Genomic DNA, 22051 nt, shown 5'->3' on the forward strand with positions numbered 1-22051 from the left:
AATGTAATTTATTCCTGTGATTTCAAAACTGAATTTTTAGCATCATTACGATCCTTCAGAAATCATTCTAATATTCTGATTTGCTGCTCAAGTACATTTATTATTATTATTATTATTATTATTATGTTAAAACAGCTAAGTAGTTTTTTTTTTAGGTTTCTTTGATGAATAGAAAGCTCAAAAGAACAGCATTTATCTGAAATAGAAATATTAGAATGATTTCCGAAGAATCGTGTGACTGGAGTAATGATGCTTAAAAATTCAGCTTTAAAATCACAGGAATAAATTACATTTTAAAATATATCCATAGAAAACAATTATTTTAGTAAAAATATTTCAAAATTCCAGTAAAAATCTTACTGTTCAAAAACTTTTGTAAAATCTTACTGTTCAAAAACTTTATATATTATTAAGTTACACAATTTTACTGGAAAATCACAAGAGCCATTTTAAGATAGACAACGTAAATTTGGCCCTTGTCCACATTAAGATTCACGTTTTGCTCTACAAAACATAAATAACATGCAGTCATACCTGACACACTGAAGTCGGTGTGTTTTATGAAGAAATGACGGTACTTGGATCATGTTTCTGGATGATTTAATCTACGATGGTCAGTTAGAATGAAAAATTGTTTGATTGATACCTGCAGTTTTCCTCCAAGCCAATAGGTGTCGGTGCCGAGTCACGCAAACGTTCCATTCGGGGAAGTTCTCGCGTGAACATCCTGCAGACAGTGGATTGAAATTTCTAAAGCTCTCAGAGTTGTCAACAAATCTCTGCGGAGCTGCATATCCACATTAGCATCGAGCAGACCCAATGTGAACCTCTTGCATGCAGAAGAACCGCCTCAGCTGTGCTCAAACAAGCGCCTTTCTGTGTTAGCAGCGCGCTTAGTGGAAGTTTCTGGCTCTTTTCTCTCATCTGTGTCGCTTTAGCTAGTTAGCGTATCTCCCACAGCCGCCCGGATGCGGTGAAGCCCCGCAGTTTTACCTTCAGCTCTGGCCTTCCGACGTGCACGAACGGCTTTAAATATGTCAAGCACTCGGCAGCAGCAACAGCAGCAGTCTGGCGGTGCAGCGGGGTCCGTCCCCGGGACGAGCTCTGGAAGTATGAGTAGCAGTAGCGGCAGCGGCGCCGGTGGAGCGAACAGCGGGAGCAGCGGCGCTCAGAACGGGAACAGCTCGGGTAACGGGGTGTCCTCGCGGACTCTGGGCTCGGTAGCCGAGGGACCGAGCGCTCGAATGGGCTCAAGCAGGAAAAGACCCTTGTATAACGGTCTGATCAATCCCTATGAGGACAAGAGTAATGATTTTGTATGGTAAGTAGATTCTCCAGAGGGCTAAATTCACTGGATAGTGAAGTTTTAGTACTTGTTTTGAACAGTTTCCCACATGCGGGCTTAATTGTAGGTTTATCCTGTGATTTTCTCCGCACGTAATCCTGTAATTCTTAGGATAATGATAATTGTTAACAAGGTGTTAAAGGGGTAGTTCTCTCATAAAGGAAAAGTCTGTCATCGTTTACTCATAATCATGTTGTTTTCAAACTAGTATGAACTTTTTGTGTGAACCACAAAACGAGATATTAGATATAATTTTAGAGACTGACAGATTCAACTTGTCATTTTATTAACAATCCAATGGAAGTAAGAAAATAATACAAACTAAACTTGTATATCTAACACTTGGTAAACTCATTCAAAACGTATGTATTTTACAGTAAATGTAGCTTGAGTGATGCTGTCAGTTAATTTTTAATTCTTCAAATTTTTACTCAAATTATTATGATAGATTTGTGGTTAAAATGTGATTTCAAAAAACAAACAAACAAACATCATTTTTAATCATAGTCTAAGACTTTTGAATCCCACTGTGTAATTCAGAACAACAGACAAGTCTCAGCTTTTTGTTGTTTTGTTATTGGAAAGGGGAAGCAAGCTTCGCATGTCATTTTTCTTTCTTTTTTTTTTACTTAACAGCCCTATATGTTTTGAGATGATAGAGGAAGCTCACATGACAAAGTGTGGCCACAGTTTCTGGTAAGAAAGCACTTGTTCTCTAAACTGACCGTTTTTTCGTGTCTTTTCATGTTGCATTTTCCAAACCACTTGCAGACTCAAACAATCATGTCTTTATTTCTATCTAGTTATAAATGTATACGACAGAGTTTGGAGGACAGCAACAGATGCCCAAAATGTAATTATATCATTGATAATGTGGATCAACTGTACCCCAACTTCTTAGGTACGTGCATGCAAATAATATTCTAATAATATGTTAATTACTTTTTTTAAGTTGAAAAAAACATCAAGCCTTAGTGTTAACCACTTAATTTTTAAGTCAGCTAATTTTTAAGTTTAGCTGACATGATTCTTTAATGGTTTTACAGTGAATGAACTGATCCTAAAACAAAAACAAAGATCTGAAGAAAAGCGTCTGAAACGGGATCACCCTGTAAGTGCATCTGGCTTTCCGTTTGTATAATGTGTGGAAACTATTTAAACAAATTTGATAGTTTGTACCACATTAAATGTTGTCTTGTTGTTTATGTTTCCGATGCTGTTTATAGAATGGAACCAAATGGCAGGTTTTCCAAGACGTCCTTGGTGCAGATCAAGAAAATATGGATTTAGCGAATGTCAACTACATATTAGAGTACCTGTTGCAAAAAAAGAAACAGCTGGAGGCGGTTGGTACCCATTCTGAGATAACATTACTTTTGCACGGTTACATACACAACACTTCCGGGTTCTTCAGGCACCCTGAATTCAGCTGCTTTGTGTTATATATTTCATTCACATTGAGCTGAAAATGACCTAAATGTGGCGCCTAGAGTGTTCAAACCCCAGAGATTGGAATTCTGTAGATTTCTGTTGTTTTCTATGGCTTAAAGGTGTCATGAACTGCTTTTTTTTTATTGTTTTGTACTGTTCTTTGAGGTTCCCTTATAATGTTATTAACAGAACAACAGAATTTAGAACTTACAGGCTATTTTCTGCCCTCTGTTTTGATAGGCGTGGCATATTGTAGACTCGGAAGTAAACGGCCACTGCTGTGATTGCCTAAGAGTTGCGTATGTTTGACTGCCTGCATCCTGTATAGATGGACGCTGCTGTAATTTAGGACAAAAACACATAAATAGTCACTACATATCAAACAATCTGTAAAAATGGGTAAAGCAATAGAGACCACATAATAAAAATAGATTCAATATAGCCGGCACAGCATCTTCTTTTAGTTTCAGTCTTTCTGAAAAAAATCCTGCGTCAAATTATTGCTTGTTTGTAAACGAATCTGCGGTAAAATTCTCGCTCTGACAGCCTTTTCAGAGTTTATCCACTCTTTCCTAATGCTGGGATCAGAAGGAAGGCAATACTAAGACTGTTTTTCCACAACTTGGCACTGCACAGCATCTTTATCGTTTGGTTTCTGTGTAGGCCTGCTTTCGCCTCTCTCGTTGTTTACACTACATGCATGAATCGGTGGGCGGGGCTAAACAGGTAGTGATGTAGAAGCAGGTGTTGATGATCTTCTGCAGAAGCGGTGTTTTGCCACACTGTTACATCATAGAGTGGCACATTCCACAACCTGTACTTTTTGAAAGATTGGCTTCAGTGTAAGTCGTTTTTAGACTTACAACAAAGTTTTGAGTCCTGAAACTTACTGGATGTTTTTATAATACAATGACCTTTAATATGTTAAAATATGAAGGGCATTTTGGTTTCTCAGTTCATGGCCCCTTTAAAATAAACCAAATTTGACAAATTATGATCACACAAAACCTGAAGTTGCACCTGGCTTTGAATTCCAAATCATTTTATGTGACCACAAAAAAGGCCAAGTGAAACACATCCAACTATTTTACCACATTTGTGTTGCACAAGTCTTGTTAAAGAATATGCAAATAAAAATCTTGTAATCCTTATCTTTTTAAGTTATGTTAACATCAATCAGTAATTGGTAAAATAAAATCAGTGTCAAATACACACTGCATGTCTGCTATGTACACTATATAAGATTTTTTTTTTTATGTTGTTGTTGTTTGTTTTTTTTTTAAAGAAGTTTCTTCTGCTCACCAAGCCTGCATTTATTTGATCCAAAGTACAGAAAAAAATTGTAAAATTGTGAAATATTTTTACTATTTAAAACAACTCTTTTCTATTTGAATATATTTTAAAATGTAATTTATTCCTGTGCTTTAAAAGCTGAATTTTTAACATCATTACTCCAGTCACATGATCCTTCAGAAAACATTCTAAATGTTTTGCTGCATACCAAACATTTATTATTATTATTATTATTATTATTATTATTATTATTATTATTATTATTATTAAAACAGCTGAGTAGAATTTTTTTCAGCTTTCTTTAATGAATAGGAAGTTTAGAAGAACAGGATTTATCTGTAATACAAATCTTTAAAACATTAAAGATTAATATTATAAATGTCTTTATCATCACATCTAAATAAAATAATGAATTTCTATATATCTATATATATATCTATATCTATATCTATCTATCTATATATATATATATATATATATATATATATATATATATATATATATATATATATATATATATATGTATATATGTATATGTATTTATATATAATTATTTGGCTGTTTCAAATATTGATAATAATAATAATAAATGTTTCTTGAACAGTAATTCCCCCAAATATTGATGATGATGATAAATAATGTTTCTTGAACAGTAAATCAGCATATTAGAATGATTTCTGAAGGATCATGTGACACTGAAGACTGGAATAATAATGCTGAAAATGTATCTTTGATCACAGGAATAAATTACATTTTAAAATGTATTCAGATAGAAAGCAGTTATTTTAAAATGGTAAAATACTGTACAATATTACTACTTTTGCTATATTTTGGATCAAATAAATGAAGGCTTTGTGAGCAGAAGAGAATTGTTAAAAAAAAAAAAATCTTACTGTTCAGAAACTTTTGACTGGCAGTGTTGTTTTATTTTTAAAGGCCAAATTTCTCAGACTTGATTCTACATGACCGATCGATTAAAATGCTGAATAAACTAACTGTTTTTCTCTGAAAAAAAAAAACAAAAAACTTTATTTTCACTATAAATCATACTGCAGGTGTCAATTTAGAGTAACTTTCAATAACGTTAACAAGCATAATCAGATTATATAGTGCTTAAAAGATTAGATTCAAAAGCTCTGATGAAGAGCCTGGAAGCATGGTTGATTGTTGATGTCATGATAATTTTTCTGGTAAAAGGGAATAAAAACCCACTGTGACTCATAGACTGATTGCTTCTCTTTTGCTGATCCATCTATGATCTCTGTCTACAGGAATCACAAGCTGCTCAGCGCCAGATCTTAATGGAGTTCCTGAAAGAAGCCAGAAGAAATAAAAGAGAGGTTAAACCTCCACATCTATTTTTAAAATGTTGAATAATGCACTGTTGACAGCAATGAGGTCTTTAACCTAAAGTTTCCCTCTCTGTACTTCAACAGCAACTGGAGCAGTTGCAAAAAGAGCTGAACTTTTTAGAAGAGGATATTAAACGAGTGGAGGTCAGTTTAATATGGTGTCCCAGATTTGTTTTGTTTTGTTTTTTTGTTTTTCTTTTTTTTGTAGTCTAGCGTAGAGATATGTACTCGCAATATGTTTATATATACAGTTTTACATTATCATTTGAACGTTTGGGGGCGGTTAAAAAAAAAAAAGTTTTTGAAAGGCGTCTCATGCTCACTGTATATTTGATGAAAAATACAGTAAAAACAGGAATATTCTGAAATATTATTACGATTTGAGATAACTGTTTTCTATTTGAATATATTTGAAAAACTCATTTATTCCTCTGATGGCAAAGCTGAATTTTCAGCAACAGTTACTTAAGTCTTCAGTGTCGTATGATCCTTCAGAAATTATTCTAATATGCTGATTTAGTGCTCAAGAAACATTTATTATCATTCTTGAAAACAGTTTGGCTGTTGCTTATTATTTGTGGAGTTTTTATTTCATTTTATAACATTTTTATAATGATATAAATGTCTTTTAATGTCACTTTCAGTCAATTTAATGTTTATGCTGAATAAAAGTATTACTGAATAAAGCGTTACTTTTGAAAAGTACTGTACATCTGATGTATATGATTTATTTTGTTTTAGGAAATGAGTGGTATGTACACAGTGAGTGAAATGGACCCCAATTTAGACAGCACTGTACCCCAGTTTGAAGCTCCATCTCCTGCACCCAGGTAAGACCATCTATGAAGGTATATGCAGTAGTTCACAGAAATAAATGAATGCCATTTAAAAAAAAAAAAAAAGTCTTAAATCATGCACATCTAATTATTGACAATTATGCTATATTTTTTCCATTTAATAAATAATATCTTGTTTCTTTCTGCAGCAGTAGCATAATAGACCCCACAGAATACATGCAGCATCCTTTTGGTGGAAGCTCACAGGTAAATTATTATTATTATTATTAAATTATTAAAATTATGGCTGGTTTATATGCCTTTGAGTAATGCTGATATTCACTGTTTATTGTTATTTTACTTTACTAGGGTAAAAGACAAACTTGGTACAACAGCACTCTGGCGTCACGACGAAAGAGACTGACGGCACACTTTGAAGATCTGGAGCAGTGTTATTTCTCTAATAGGATGTCTCGAATAACGGGTTTGTTGATTCAATGCAATATATACTGTGCATTTGTTCATAAAAAGTATCAGTATATTTGTTTCTACTAGTCGTTAATATTTTGTTGTTCAACACAGTTGTTTTTCTTATTAACAGATGACAGCAGGACTGTTAACCAACTGGATGATTTCATGGAGTGTCTCTCAAAATTTACCCGTTACAACTCTGTGAGGCCTCTGGCCACCCTGTCGTATGCTAGTGACCTCTATAATGGCTCCAGTATTGTGTCCAGGTAAGGTTGCAAAAATCTTAATTGAAGTTCAGACCTCATGTTGTTGGACTTTAGCCTTTGTTCAGTTCCATTCTTGGAGTCACCAGCAGAGGGTAGTATTGCATTACTGAATAACATCACACATATTGACTGTGAATTTTGAATACCATCAATTTTACAAAAGCTGGAACAGTGGCCAGCTCATACATATACATTATAATATATAATTACATCCTTGTTTCATAAACTATCATCAATTATAACAAAATGTACAAATGGGTGTCTTTAACTGTGCATTCTCATTAATAAGTCAGTAATTACACAGATTTCTTTCTGCTAAAACTTGAGTGAAGCATATCACATTAAGCATATCACATTAACATTCTTGGTGTATTTAGAGTTGAAAGTAATGGCTTGTGATTTAATGGTGTTAATTAAACAGCTCTGACTGTGTGTGTGAGCCAGTTTACTGATTAGTTCAGGCTTATTTGTAAATCACATTCACTAATTCTTTATAACATTTGCAAAAACAAAAAAACTATATTTCCAGAAATGGAACTATATGTCTCGCTGTATGCTTATTGCGAGGTTTGAGGATAAGATAACTATTTAGGTTTGTTTTTTTTTTTTTTTTTTTTTTTTTTTCATTAAAAAAGGTTTATTCAAAAGCTTGAGGTCTGTAAGATATATATATATACAGTGCCCTCCATAAGTATTGGAACAGTAAAGATAAAATTGCTCTGTTTGCTGTGGAGTCAAGAAATCTGTAAATATGATTAAAAGATGAATATGAGACAAAACTACAGAATGTCACATTTTATTATTGGGTGTTTCAACACATGTTTTACCAGTTAAGAAGATCGGCACTTTTAAAGTTCATCCCACTATCTGATGTGAGCATAAGTATTGCCTTACAGGTCTTTCTGAGTGATCAGCTTTGTCCTGTTACATTATTTGTTCAGATATTAAAAGCAGGAAATGTGTTGTATCAGTTATATCCATTGCTTCTGCATTCTGAGTCTTGCATTTGAAGATGACACTCACAAACCAGAATGAAGACGAGGGAGCTGACTCTGAAAGAAAAGCAAGCAATTTGGATGCTAAAAGAGAAAAGACAGTCAATTAGAGCTATAGAAAAAACACATGGCATGGAGAAATCAAGAGTCTGGAGAGCACCAGAGACATCAGCAGCCAACAATGACCTGATCAGCTGAAAAAAAAAACGACAGGAGTTGATGACAGGCAAATCATAAAAGCTGTGAAAATCCCCTATACTCCCCAAAACAAGCAACAGTTGGAATTGGCTGCATTAAAGGCTGGGAAAAGCATTACAAAGGATGAGACCAAGAGTCTGGTGACCAAGAGTCGCAGACTCACTGTTCTGATTGCACGCAAGGGATCTGCAACAAAATAATAGCTTTTAGTCTTTTACATCTGCCTTAAGTTCAACTGTCCCAATACTTATGCTCACATCAAATAGTGGGATGAACTCTAAAAGTGCTGTCCTTTTTATTTGGTAAAACATGTATCTGTTGAAACGGCTAATAATAAACTGTGACATTCTGTAGTTTTGTCTCCTATTTATCTCATCTTTTGACTCCACAGCAAACAAAGCAATTTTGTCTTTACTGTACCAATACTTATGGAGGGCACTAATGTATATATATATATATATATATATATATATATATATATATATATATATATATATATATATATATATATATATATATATATATATATATGTATGTATATGTATATGTATATGTGTATATATATGTATATGTGTATATATATATATATATATATATATATATATATATATATATATATATATATATATATATATATATACTGCCCTCCAAAAGTTTGGAAACACCCCTGGCAAAGTGTGGTTTTGGACCATATCAGCATAAATCCGTATCATTTTTTGGTGCAAATACATTAAAGTAACTTGACATTATCATTGATAGTTAGCAGTTATCATATCATTGACATTATCATAATAATGGCAATATATACATGTCAAAGTCAGACATGCCCCTTTGCCAGCTGTGATGCCTGGTTACTGGTTTAAACTTGGCGCAGGTTTTTAAAAGATTTTTGGGTCAGCACACCTTAATAGCTTCAACAATTGATTGTCAATTAAGTTTAGAGTACAATGAATTTAGGCCCAGATAATGCAGAACTGTACTAGCTGCTAATGGTGGATATTTTGATGATTCGAAAATGTTTTATGTAATAAAATATGTTTTTCGTGGTTTGTTGTCCCTTATCAGCGCAAAATTAAGGGATTCATGCCAATATTGTCCAAAACCCCACTGTTCTAGGGCAGATAGATAGATAGATAGATAGATAGATAGATAGGAAATTCAACATTGCCAATGCATGAATAAATTACATTTTAACATATATGTAAACAAAAAATTTATATTAAATTCTAAAATTATTTGACAGTAAAGCTGTTTTCACTGTATTTTTAAACAAATAAATGCAGCTTTGGTGAACATAAGATACTCCTTTTAAAAACATTAAGAAATCTTACTAACCCCACAATTAGTGTATATTTTATTTAAAAAAAAAATGTAATCACATTAGGTTCAGACTGTAGGCTTTCAGCTTAGTCTAAAGTATTTTTTTTATAGATTCATCAGTGCAGGAAATATGATCTGAGTGTTTTAGAATGGTGTTTCTTCCGCATCAGTGGCAGACACTTGGAACTGTTAACAGATCCAAACATCATGAAAATCATTTGGTTCTGTTCTCAATTCCCAAGCCTAGTATTGGATTTACGAATATAATCATTGGCTTAAACCAACCGTTATTTCGATGTTTTATGTAATGTTCAGATATATTACACCAATCCTCAACCAGCCAAATAACTTTGCTCAGCTAGTATAAAAAGCAATTATTTCACCACACCAACATTTTTCAGGCATACTTATATGTGATCACCTAAGCGTCTGAGTGGCTGTTTGGATGCATTACAGCTCTTGTCTCTTTCACTGTCTGTGTTTGAGTGGAAGTAGAGCAGATAATGAGCATGCACAGTCAGGAGAACTCGCTGTGCTAACACTTGTTCTGTCTCCTTTCTTTTCCTTCTTTTGCAGCATTGAGTTTGACCGTGACTGTGATTACTTTGCCATTGCCGGTGTCACTAAGAAAATTAAAGTGTTTGAGTACGGCACTGTGATCCAGGATGCTGTGGACATTCATTATCCTGTCAACGAGATGACATGTAACTCTAAAATTAGGTATAAAGAGTGTCTGAAATCAGGGGTTGGCCTGAATGTTCTTGGTGGATTATGCAGTAGCACAACAGAACGTCACATTTTCTTCTGTCTTGTCTCTTTACAGCTGTATCAGCTGGAGTAGCTACCACAAAAATCTGTTAGCAAGCAGCGATTATGAGGGGACTGTCATTCTTTGGGATGGGTTCACGGGACAGAGGTCAAAAGTCTACCAGGTACCCTTAAGTGTCGGGCGGCACCAGATGACTTTCATTACTCTTTCACCCCTTTCAGCAGGAGAGCAGTTTTTTTACATTTCTTTCTTAACCCACAGACAATTACAGATCCATTTGTCATCTTTTGTTATATTAAGTAAAATTGCAATCTTTAGTGACATTATGTGACCAAGGACCATAAAACCAGTCGTAAGGGTCATTGTTTTGAATTGTGCAAAAACAAATATTGAGAAAATCACCTTTAAAGTTGTCCAAATGAAGTTCTTAGCAATGCATATTGCTAATCAAAAATTAAGTTTTAATATATTTATGGTAGAAAAATGACAAAATATTTTCATGGAACATAATGTTTACTTAATATCCTCATGATTTTTGGCCATACAATGTATTTTTGACTATTGCTACAATTATACATGTGCTGCTTAAGACTGGTTTTATATATATATAGAGAAAATAATAATAATAATAATATTTTGAAATATTTTTCTGGCTATGCTGTACATTGTGTACAAAAAAAAAGAAGAAAATTTTCATTATCAACTGGATAAGCTGTTGCAGCCCATATCATATTACATTGAGACTCGAGTTAATTTTAAATTTAATATGTATGTTTGTTTATACAGCTGTGATTTGCAGTTCCTTTAGACTTAATCTTAGTTGGATTCTGACCTTCAAGTTTCATTTCCACAGGAGCATGAAAAGCGGTGTTGGAGTGTCGATTTCAACCTTATGGATCCCAAGCTCTTAGCATCAGGATCGGATGACGCAAAAGGTATTTCTGCAACTGAACTGTTCCAATCAAGTTATTTGATTCGGGATTCTTAGAGAGATTCTTCTATAAATACTTAAGAATGAATTCTCTTTTTCCCCAGTCAAGTTGTGGTCCACCAACCTGGACAATTCAGTAGCCAGCATTGAAGCGAAGGCCAACGTATGCTGTGTTAAGTTCAGTCCATCCTCTCGATATCACCTTGCCTTCGGTTGTGCAGGTGCATAATTCATTTGAATCGATCTATTAAAACTTTTACTTCCCGTTAATATCATGAAACTTTTCAACTCATTCTAAATCTTTTTCAGACCATTGTGTGCACTACTATGACCTGAGAAACACTAAGCAGCCCATCATGGTTTTTAAAGGCCACAGGAAAGCAGTGTCCTATGCCAAATTTGTCAACGGAGAAGAGATTGTGTCTGCGTATGTATACACTGACATTTCTTGTACTTTTTATCCGAAAAATGTCTTAGCCAAAATGTCTTACAATGTCTCATATGTAAGATTTTTTTTTGACATTACTGTCATTAATTATTAGGGCTGCCCCCTAATAGTCGACTAACCATTAGTTGATGAAAAAAGGCTTGGTCAACCAAAATTGTATTAGTCGTTTGGTCGCAGCAAAAAAAGAAAATTCACATGAAGTGGCGAAGTCAGTCCGTGATGGACAGATTGTTAACGGCAGGTCTATCTGGCATCCAAATGCTCACCTATCATTCACTTACCTCAAATATGGCCTTTGTCTGAAAGATGTATGTAGTAGCAACTTTACATGGCCACTTAATCTAATGTTAACCTAGAAAAATGTGCGCTATTAAAGTGTCTGTGCGGAGTGTGGAAGCTGAATACTAGTGCGCTCATTGCATGACAGACTGTCATTTTTGGTCATACAGATAAAAATAATACATCTTTCGAATTTATAAAGACTACGTTTATTTGTGTGCACTCACAAAAACAACAAAACGTTGCACTTTTGTAAAATAATTAAAGCAAACAGGATGCACTTTCTGCCGTCTCGGTCTCTATGAACTTGAGCGTGAAACTTTGAAACTCCCTGTATATTTGTCTTACAAACATGAAAAATATATCTATAGAGAGTGAGATGTCTACTTTCGAATGCACCAGTTCAAATAGAAACCAATATTCTCAGATTATGTAATCCATATGAATATGTGCATACAGGCATACATCTCTTAGTACATAGTGCATAGTGCATACATCTCTTAAGCCGAAAACAAAGAAAGAGCTGGATTATCAATGAATTATTAAAACGTTAATGCAGTCTCCTTGCTGTTTCTCCCTAACACATTCATAATTATTATATCTGCCGGTGCGCTGTGGCAAGCTTTTTTTTTTTTTTTTTTTTTTTGTCGAATAATGCTTAAAATGAACGACTACTAGTCAAACAAGAAAATCCTTAGTTGAGGGCAGCCCTATTAATTACTCGCCCTCATCTTATTCCAAACCCATAAAACCTTCATTCATCTTCAGAATACAATTTAAGATATTTTTGATGAAATCCGAGAGCTTTCTTGCTCTACATAGATGGCAACGCAACTACTATGTTCAGTCAACGACAGAACAGTTAGCATGCTTTCCTCAAACTTTTGCCATGGCAAAAGTTATTGGGTAGTCCTTTTTCGCACTTTCTGGGTTCGTAGATGCATCAGGGACCTGTTTATAGCACTTAAACACAGAAAAAGTCAGATTTTCATTATATATCTCCTTTAATTTCTGTTTTAAAGATAAACAAAGGTCTTACAGGTTTGGAATGTCATGAGGGTGAGTAATTAATGAATTAATTCATTTTTGGGTGAACTATCCCTTTAACCCAAACAAAACAGCAGTTACTGCAACAGTATCAGCTTGCTGTGTTATAAAAATATTGGTTATCAAAACATTTGCATGCTTATTCAAATGGAACCATGATCCAAACTCCACTATTGGAAATCTGAACCATTACACCACCAATTACAAGCAGCTGTCGAGTTGAATACCAAACATTAACATTAAATTGTAACATCCTTACAGATCAACGGACAGCCAGCTGAAACTCTGGAACGTGAACAAGCCACATTGTTTGCGCTCCTTCAAAGGACACATCAACGAGAAGAACTTTGTGGGTCTGGCATCTAATGGAGACTATGTAGCATGTGGTAAGTGACACTACGCAAAATTTCAGTTTGGGAATAATGCTGTTTAATTAAACTTCTGATAATTCAGAACAATGAAGGGTTTATTAAGTAAAAAGGGACATTTTTGCATTGTAATTTTTATCTAGTTAAAAAGTACTCATTAATACTCCTTAATAAGGCTTACACTTTAAACCCCACAGGAAGTGAAAACAACTCGCTGTACTTGTACTACAAGGGCCTCTCAAAGACGCTGCTGACTTTCAAGTTTGACACTGTGAAGAGTGTCCTGGACAAGGACAAGAAAGAGGACGACACCAATGAGTTTGTCAGTGCGGTGTGCTGGCGAGCGCTACCTGATGGGGTATGATTCAGTCTTATCTCAGTCACATTTGACGTGATAAATCACTCTTCCAAGCCAGCAGTAGGACAAGAAGGGCCATGGGGGCACACAGGGACAGTCAAACTGATCTCTTTGGTACATTAAGGACAAGTAATGGCAGGGTAGCAAAGTACAGTGGGTTGGGAGAAGGTTGGTGTGCATCTGCTTTTTTAGAAATCCATACTTATTAAACCCACACTCCTGTGCTTCACTGTCTAAAATAATGTGGTTTGCAGGATAAGGCATTGCTATAAAGTCATCTTCTAGTCCGTGACTAGTTTACCATGCACAGTGCTCTGTTTATTAACCAAGGAGATGATATCTAAAGCTTTCCCCTTTATAAAGAGGACCCGAACAGGGTTGTCACAATCCTAACATTTTTGGTTTTTTTTTTTTTTTTTTTTTTTAAGTTTAGTTTTAGTTTTGTTGTCAGAACACAGTCAAACTGAATGATACACTACCAGTCAAAAGTTTTTGAACAGGAAGATTTTTTAATGTTTAAAGAAGTCTTTTCTGCTCACGAAGTCTGCTTTTGTTTAATCCAAAGTAGAGCAAAAACAGTAAAATTTTGAAATATTTTTACTATTTAAAATAACTGTTTTCTATTTGATTATATTTTAAAATTTTATTTATTCCTGTGATTTTTAAAATCTGAATTTTTAGCATCATTACTCCAGACTGGTAGTGTTATTATTATTATTATTATTATTATTATTATAGAATATAATAATGTTTTTAGCAACGGTAACATATTTCTATCCTAAAATGGGAAATTTTAAAGCATCCCTATTAAATCTTTGAGCCTTTACTTGGCACAATGGAAGACCTTTCATTTTTTTTTTCCATATATTTTTCTTTTCCTCATCTTTTATAGAGTAAGAGTAAGTGGGTTACCTTTTTTTTGTGCCACTTAATTTCGCAAGACATGTCTGTAATGGCCCAAAATATTTCCCATTATGTGAAACCAAAGAACTCTGCATTCCAGTATTATTTTAGTATTATTATAAAATGATAAAATAGGTAAAAATAAAATGATAAAAAAGGTATCTCACAATTCTGACTTTTTTTTTTCTTGCAATTGCGAGTTTACATCTGGCAATTCAGACTTTTTTCTTTGAATTGCGTGATACAAACTTCCAATTCTGAGAAATAAACTTGGAATTCTAAGAGATAAAGTCGCAATTCTGACAAAAAAAAAAAGCAAGAATTGCGAGATATAAACACAATTCTGACTTTCAAACTCACAATTCTGAGAACATGTCTTTTTTTTCCCCCCCCTCAAAGTTGGACTTTATAACTCTCTATTGCAAGTTTATATCTCACAATTTTAAGAAAAAATTCTGATTTCTGAGATAAAGTCAAAATTGCAATATAAACTCATATTTGTGAGTTTTTATCTCTCACTTCTGACTTCATTTCTTGCAATTCTGACTTTATTACTCGCGGTTGTGAGTTTATATCATAATTGTGAGGGGGAAAAAAGTTAGAATTGAGAGTTTGTATCATGCAATTCTGAGGAAAAAAAAAGTCAGAATTGTGAGATAAAAAGTCACAATAACCTTTTCCAGTGGCGGAAACAGGCTTCCATAGTATTCTATTAGAATTCAAAATGTTCAATAATCATGGTACTCCAAAGAGTTAATATGTAATAAAAGTAATTATGATCAAGCCTAATCAGCTCAGAATTATTAGAAAATGAAACGCATGGATTTATGTTTTGCCTGCTTTATCAGCTGAAACCCCTTCATAAACATTACCGCTGCTTTCAGATCCCTTGTGTATTACGTACCTTTTATATTTGACATTTTCCAAGAGGAAAAAAAAAAAAATTGACAATAATTGTGTGCAAAAGCAATGCGCTGACCAGGCTGAATTTCTGCTTAGTGTCTTGGTCTTAATTAATTGCCTTTCTCATCCTTACATAAATTACATCGAAATAAAATGTCAAAGCCTTTTTGTGAACGTATAACAATAATGAAACACAAACTGAGTCTTTGAGTCTGGAATGACCTGGGAGGATTAGGCCAACCTTCCCAGACAGGCGAATAAGCTGTCAAACTAAATATTGTTTTGGACATTCTGTCAGTGCTCTGAAATGCCCTCTTTTCTCCTTTTTCTGATTCTCAGGAGTCAAATGTGTTGATTGCAGCCAACAGTCAAGGAACAATCAAGGTGAGTTGTACTGTAAAACAATTCAATACCTACACAAAGGTCAATATTCATTGCAGAGAGCTGATTTTTATCGCTTAAAGCAGCAGGCTGTGTCCTTCTCTAGTCAAAACTCTAAACTGAATCGCACCACAAATGTTTTTCCCATCTAGGTACTTGAGCTGGTCTGAAGGTCTGGTCTGAACCTACTAAAGAACTGTTGCTTCACTGGTTGGTTGATGGAAAAGCGCTGAAGCTGGGCGGAACTGAAGCAAACATTTCCGAGGAAACAACCAGCAGAACTGGTTTTTATCAGCATTATATTTGTAAAAGACTCGATCACTCTGCGTCGTCATACTATCGCTGTATGTGAAATGTTGGGATGAGGACCTGTTTGTGCTGACAGGGGGACGGGCGCAAATGCCTCTTTTTGAATAAAATTGTTGAATAAAGGTATTAAGAAGTTATGGGTGAATAACTGAACATCTTTAAGCATGGAGAAGACACACACTCCTTTGAAACCTTTACTGGAGGTAATTCTAGCCAGAACAAGAGCTACGAGACATTTAAGGCCAAAGCACAAGACCATAACACAATGAAATACTTTTAGTTCTATAAATTAGCCGTCTTTGGTTCCATTGAGCCTGTTGTGTATCCATTTACTTGTTCGTTTTGTTTTTTGATACACGTGTCTGTTTATCCATAAGATTTGTGTAAGCTTTGGCATATTCCGGTGGTCTCCCTGACTTAAATTACAGGACCTTTTTTAGCTTTTCTGTTGGTTAAGTGGACATGCTCATATCAAGGGTATTTTTAAGTATACAAGATGTACTCTTAATTTGGTATTTACCACGTTTCGAAATGATTTCGTTGTTGTAAATCCCAGGAAGTCCTATACTCATCAGACAACCTTTGCATGAGTTTCTTCTCAGTTTTTCCGAGATCTGATATTTTGCTGTCTTTCAGTATAATGCCCAGGGTTCTTTCACATGGTCAAATTTTTTCAGCAACAGACTAAATTATAACTCGTCAAAGGTTTAATGACACTATGTATGCTTCATTGGGATTATTTAACATCATCTGTAACATTGCTGCTCTTTCATCTTTGAGTTCTTGTACAAGTGTTATTTATTTTAATAATTTATAGAAATTGTGTGAACATTGGACCCATAATAGACGTTAGGTTTCAAGCTTTACTCGTAAGTCCTCTGTTGCATCCCAGTAATTCTGTTTATTTACTCATTTTAACATATTAATTTGAATGAATAAATGATTCTTTTTCTTTTGGTTATATACTCTGTTCATCTTTCTGACTGAAATGGACTATGTTTCTTAGTGTAAATTGATATTTTGTGTTTTTTATTCAAATTTGGTCTCATTCTACATTCTGTGCTTCAGAATGTATTTGGAGTGTAATATTAGAGCGTACAAAAAAATTCTCAGCTTTTTCAGTTATTATAAGTTTGTTGTGTATTCAGTATATTTTATATTCCTTTAACGTCTTAATATAGTAGATAAAATATGTAATGTAAAATTTGGCAAAGATGCAAATCATATTAGTTTTTCTTTCATTGCAGTACAGTTGAGGTCAAAAGTTTACATCCCCCTTTCAGAATCTGCAAAATGTTAATTTTACCAAAATAAAAGGGGTCATGCAAAATGCATGTTATTGTTTATTTAGTACTGACCTGAATAGGATATTTTACATAATAGATGTTTACATATAGTCCACATGAGAAAATAGTTGAATTTGTTCAAAAGTTTACATCCCCTTGATTTTTAATACAGTTGTTACCTGATAATAATGATAATAATGATAGATGTTCATGAGTCCCTTGTTTGTCCTGAACAGAAACAGCCTGCTGTTCTTCAGAAAAATCCTTCAGCACTGTAAAAAACAAAAAAACACAATTTGTCGGCTTAAAATAATTAGTTACCCTGCTGCCCTAAAATTTTAAGTTCAGTCGACTCAAATAAGTTTAGTCAACTTGAAATGTTAAGTTGTACTTAGATATTTGTGTTTGATAAACTTAAAAGCTGGGTAATAAAAATAATTTGTTACCTGGCTGCCTTCAAATTTTAAGTTGAATCAACTCAAATATCTAAGTTGTTACTTAGCATAACTTAACTTTTCAAGTTAAATATACCTTTTGGAGTTGACTGAACTCAAAATTTTAAGGCAGCCAGGTAACAAATTATTTTTTACAGTGAGGTCCCAAAAATTCTTTGGTTTTCTAGCATATTTGTGTATTTGAACCCTTTCCAACAATGAATGTATGATGTTGAGATCCATCTTTTTACACTTTCAGAACAACTGAGGGACTTATATGCAACTATTACAGAAGGTTCAAACGATCACTGATGATCTAGAAGGAAACACCATGCATGTTTGAACCTTCTGTAATAGTTGCTTGAGTCCCTCAGTTGTCCTTGGTGTTTAAAAATGGATCTCAAAATCATACGGTCATTGTCAAAATATTAAAAGATGTTCAGAAAAATATCAAAACTTCTGGGTGACACCCTCATGCATGCAAACTCAATCCCTCACCGAACAATGACTAATGGTTTATTTTCAACTGTTTTATGTTTATTTGTTTGTTTATGGAGCATGAGTCTGGTATACCATTTTATAGAAATATTGTCTTACATCTTACAAGTGAAGTTAAATAGTTCAGAAAGTACTGCATAACAGGAATTACCTATTTTTATTCTTCTATTCTGACAAAGTGGCTAGAAGGAAACAAACTGGCTTGCTGGAAGCCATGTGATAAAACACTGTGTGGCGCAAACAAATTTAGCCTGACACCCGGATAATGGCACCCCTACTGTCAGGCATGGAAGCAGCAGCATCGGACTGCTAAGAGATCTGCAAAGGGCAGATTTATTTTTATAATATACTGTAATAAATAAATACTTAAAAAAATTGTTTTATATTTTTTGTTGTAAAGAAAACAAAGATTATTGTAGTATGTTTTACAAGAAAATATACTTTTTTTTTTCTTTTCTTTTTTTGCTTAAAAATGTATTACTTTTTTTTTTTAAGTGTGGGTCAATGTCCCAAAGCATAAATGAGGAAAAAAGAAGATGAGAAAAGGAAGTTAGTATTCTGTAATGGCCCAAAGTCCAGCTGAAAATATGTATTACCTGAAAATTACTCCAACACTCTCTAATTTGGCAGCTACAGCAAATTTGCTTTGATGAATGTGCCACGATTCCAAAGTCTAAAACATACCCTAGAAGACTCCTGGCTTTAACATTTGCTAATTGACTATGTATAAGTAGAACCTAATTTTATAAATGAGAAATTAATTCATTCTTGGAAAATGAATGCTCTTTTTGATTGTGCTATGACAATTCAAAGGAGAATAAATGATTTAATTAATTGCATTAAAATCTCAGATAAGAAACTGACAAACTTCAAAAACACGGATATCAAGTCAGAAATATGAAATGACATTGTGACACAGAAGTCAAATTGACAGATATAATGTCAGATTATAAAGTCACATTTTGAGATATAAATCCAGATTAAGATAAGAGATCAGTTTGTGACATTAAGTCTTTTTGTCAGTCACGTTTTAGATATATAATCTCATATTGAGAAATACATGTAACAGTTACATTTAACATTAAGTTAAAGAGATATAAAAATCATTATGAGAAACAGATTGTGACAGATACATTTATCATATAAAGTCACATTTTCAAATATAAAATCCAATTTTAAGATAAAAAATCACTGAAATATAAAATTGGGTTATAAAGTCTCATTTTGAGATATAAAGTCAGACAGGTCACATTGTGACATTAAGTCATTTTTGAACTTTTGAAGATATGAAGTTACAGTGGCGTTGATGCACAATTACCTTGTTATTTCTTGTGATGTTTTAAGTTATGTTCATTGCAGGCAATGACAAGCAAAGTGCATGAATGTTATATAACTTACAGTCAGTCATAATTAGGGCTGCGAGTCTGGGACAATAAATCGATACACCGCGAATCGAGAAATGATTCGAGTTTCCAAATGAATCGCGATTCCCTCTTAAACCGATTCTGAGCTTAGTTCTTAATATCAGGTGCCACTGCATGGTTTAGAAACAGCCGTAATCTGCTTGCTTCCAGTTCCTTTTACACAACACTTGAACTTTAAAGAATCATTAACCCTGGTGAAAAAAACAGCATATGCTGGTAGGTATGTTTTGATGCTGGAATGCTGGTTAGGTAGGTTTTGATGCTGGTTTAAGCTGGTCCTTTGCTGGTTTATGCTGGTCCTTAGCTGGTTTATGCTGGTCCTTGACCAGCAACATGACCAGCAAAAACCAGCGAAGGACCAGCTTGAACCAGCAAAGGACCGGCATCAAAACATACCTACGAGCATATGTCAGTTTTTTCACCAGGGAATAAAAGGTTGAAGCGAATTACAAGGGTTTTTATAGCGGGCTGTGTTTACATTATAGCGGGCTGGCGTCATAAAACCTTTTTTGTGAGCATTTGAGTGTGCGACTAAAAACTAGCCTAAAGCACCATCTGCTGTTAAAAACTAAGCTCAGAATCGATTCCAGAGAGAATCGCGAAGCATTTTGAAAATCTCGGAATCGATCTGCGACTCGCGATGCTTCGATTCGTCGCAGCCTAATACATAGTGGTACAGAGGTGCTTTTTAAACCCTCCCTCTTAACCTAAACTCTTGTGTTGGTCTCTTCTAACTTAACAGCTTCTTTTGTGTGAAGTCTCACTGTGAGTTCTCAAGGTCTTAGGGCTCTCTTAAGGTTGCTTTGATGGGGAGGTTTAGTGAGGAAGTCTCCAGTACTCTCACTGTTAGACCACATCATTAGTGCACAGCTCAGAGGAAGCCAAAGAAAAAGGATCAGGAAGCTTCCTGCGAAATCTTTGTAGATTGGCTGCTGAAGTCTTTTGTGTTATTAGCAAAAACAGAACTTTAGATTTTTGTGGTGTCCTAGTTAGTTCTCTTTCATTCCGCAATAAGTTCACAGCACCGGGAAGCTCATTATTGGATCATATTGAACTAACTAGCACACTAGGATGTATAGAAGTTCTGTTCTCAGCATTTCTATCAAGCGATCGATACGGGCTGTGAATGCACCTGTCTGGCTTGTTCCTCTCTAAGATATAGATTATTAATGAAGGAAAAGTTCTATCTGTTTCAAACTTTTCCCTACGCATTGCTAGTCAATATATTAAGAGTTACCAAACGCTAATCGTTGTTTTATATGAGTGATCTAGAGAAACTTTTAATGATGATACATACAGGTCCATCACATTATGAATTCAACCTTGTTTCAAGAAGCTTTCTTCTTCTCTCAAGACTAAAGCCATTAAATGTTCATGCTAGCCGTAGTCATGAATGTTAAACAATGGTCTAATTTAGGTGCGGTGTTCCATGAAGCTCCGTACAACAGTTCATAAATTACAAACATAAAAATGCCCATCAGTCTGAATGGATGGAAGATTGAATCTCATTCCATTACCACGACACCACATTCTGCTTGAGAGTATCGCAATAAGAATACAAAGAATCCGGACAACAATAAAAAGCCTCTTTCTTTTTATCTCTGACAAGCAGAACAAAGACAAAAACAATATAGGGTGTTATCAGACTAGTTAATGTCAAAGGCAATTCTCTGTTGTTTTAAGGTGGTTAGTCGCAGCTGTTCGAAATGATGTCTGTGCAAAAGCAGTTGAATTTCCACTACTGTGCAAAAGTTTGGGGTCAGTATGATTTAACACATTAAATTCATCAAAAGTTACATTAAACCCTGATGAAAAAAACAGCATATGCTGGTAGCTATGTTTTGATGCTGGGATGCTGGTTAGGTATGTTTTGATGCTGGTTTAAGCTGGTCCTTTGCTGGTTTATGCTGGTCCTTGACCAGCAACATGACCAAGCAAAGGACCAGCATAAACCAGCTAAAGACTAGCTTAAACCAGCATCAAAACATACCTAACCAGCATCCCACCATCAAAACATAGCTACCAGCATATGCTGTTTTTTTTTCACCAGGGAAGATTTTAATATTGTTACAACCCAACATGGAACATTCCCAGAACTTTGGCTAACATTCTGTAATTTTCATCAAATAAACATTGCATTGGTGAGCACAATACACTTCTTTCAAAAACATTATCGACCCAAAACATTTTAAACAGTAGTGCATGCTAAATAGGTAAAATGTACGGATGTAATTCTTGCAAATGCGAAAGTTATCCAGAGAAAATC

At 34.4% G+C, this 22051-nt stretch overlaps 1 protein-coding gene across 1 annotated transcript; it reads left to right on the forward strand.

Moving 5' to 3' along the window:
• Nucleotides 1-712: 712 nt before the first annotated feature.
• On the forward strand, nt 713-17104 carry cop1 (COP1 E3 ubiquitin ligase). The gene is made up of 20 exons (XM_051094104.1): nt 713-1321; nt 1982-2041; nt 2149-2246; nt 2392-2456; nt 2572-2691; nt 5341-5409; nt 5506-5565; nt 6163-6251; nt 6407-6464; nt 6567-6681; nt 6799-6934; nt 10024-10167; nt 10271-10379; nt 11070-11151; nt 11252-11368; nt 11457-11574; nt 13183-13307; nt 13487-13647; nt 15793-15837; nt 15987-17104. Exons 1-20 carry the CDS (start codon nt 1035-1037, stop codon nt 16002-16004), a joined length of 2076 nt encoding a protein of 691 aa, XP_050950061.1. The 5' UTR covers nt 713-1034; the 3' UTR covers nt 16005-17104.
• The last annotated feature ends 4947 nt before the right edge of the window (nt 17105-22051 follow it).

The sequence above is a fragment of the Labeo rohita genome, chromosome 2 (assembly GCF_022985175.1).
Source record: "Labeo rohita strain BAU-BD-2019 chromosome 2, IGBB_LRoh.1.0, whole genome shotgun sequence".
Classification (NCBI taxonomy): Eukaryota; Metazoa; Chordata; class Actinopteri; order Cypriniformes; family Cyprinidae; genus Labeo; species Labeo rohita.

What these genes read in the sequence shown, in the direction of transcription:
- cop1 (XM_051094104.1), top strand. Translation starts at nt 1,035, where the DNA reads ATGTCAAGCACTCGGCAGCAGCAACAGCAGCAGTCTGGCGGTGCAGCG. An exon ending in GTCTGAAACGGGATCACCCT is followed by an intron (nt 2,457 to 2,571) that starts GTAAGTGCATCT and finishes TGCTGTTTATAG; the next exon opens with AATGGAACCAAATGGCAGGT. An exon ending in GCTCCATCTCCTGCACCCAG is followed by an intron (nt 6,252 to 6,406) that starts GTAAGACCATCT and finishes TTCTTTCTGCAG; the next exon opens with CAGTAGCATAATAGACCCCA.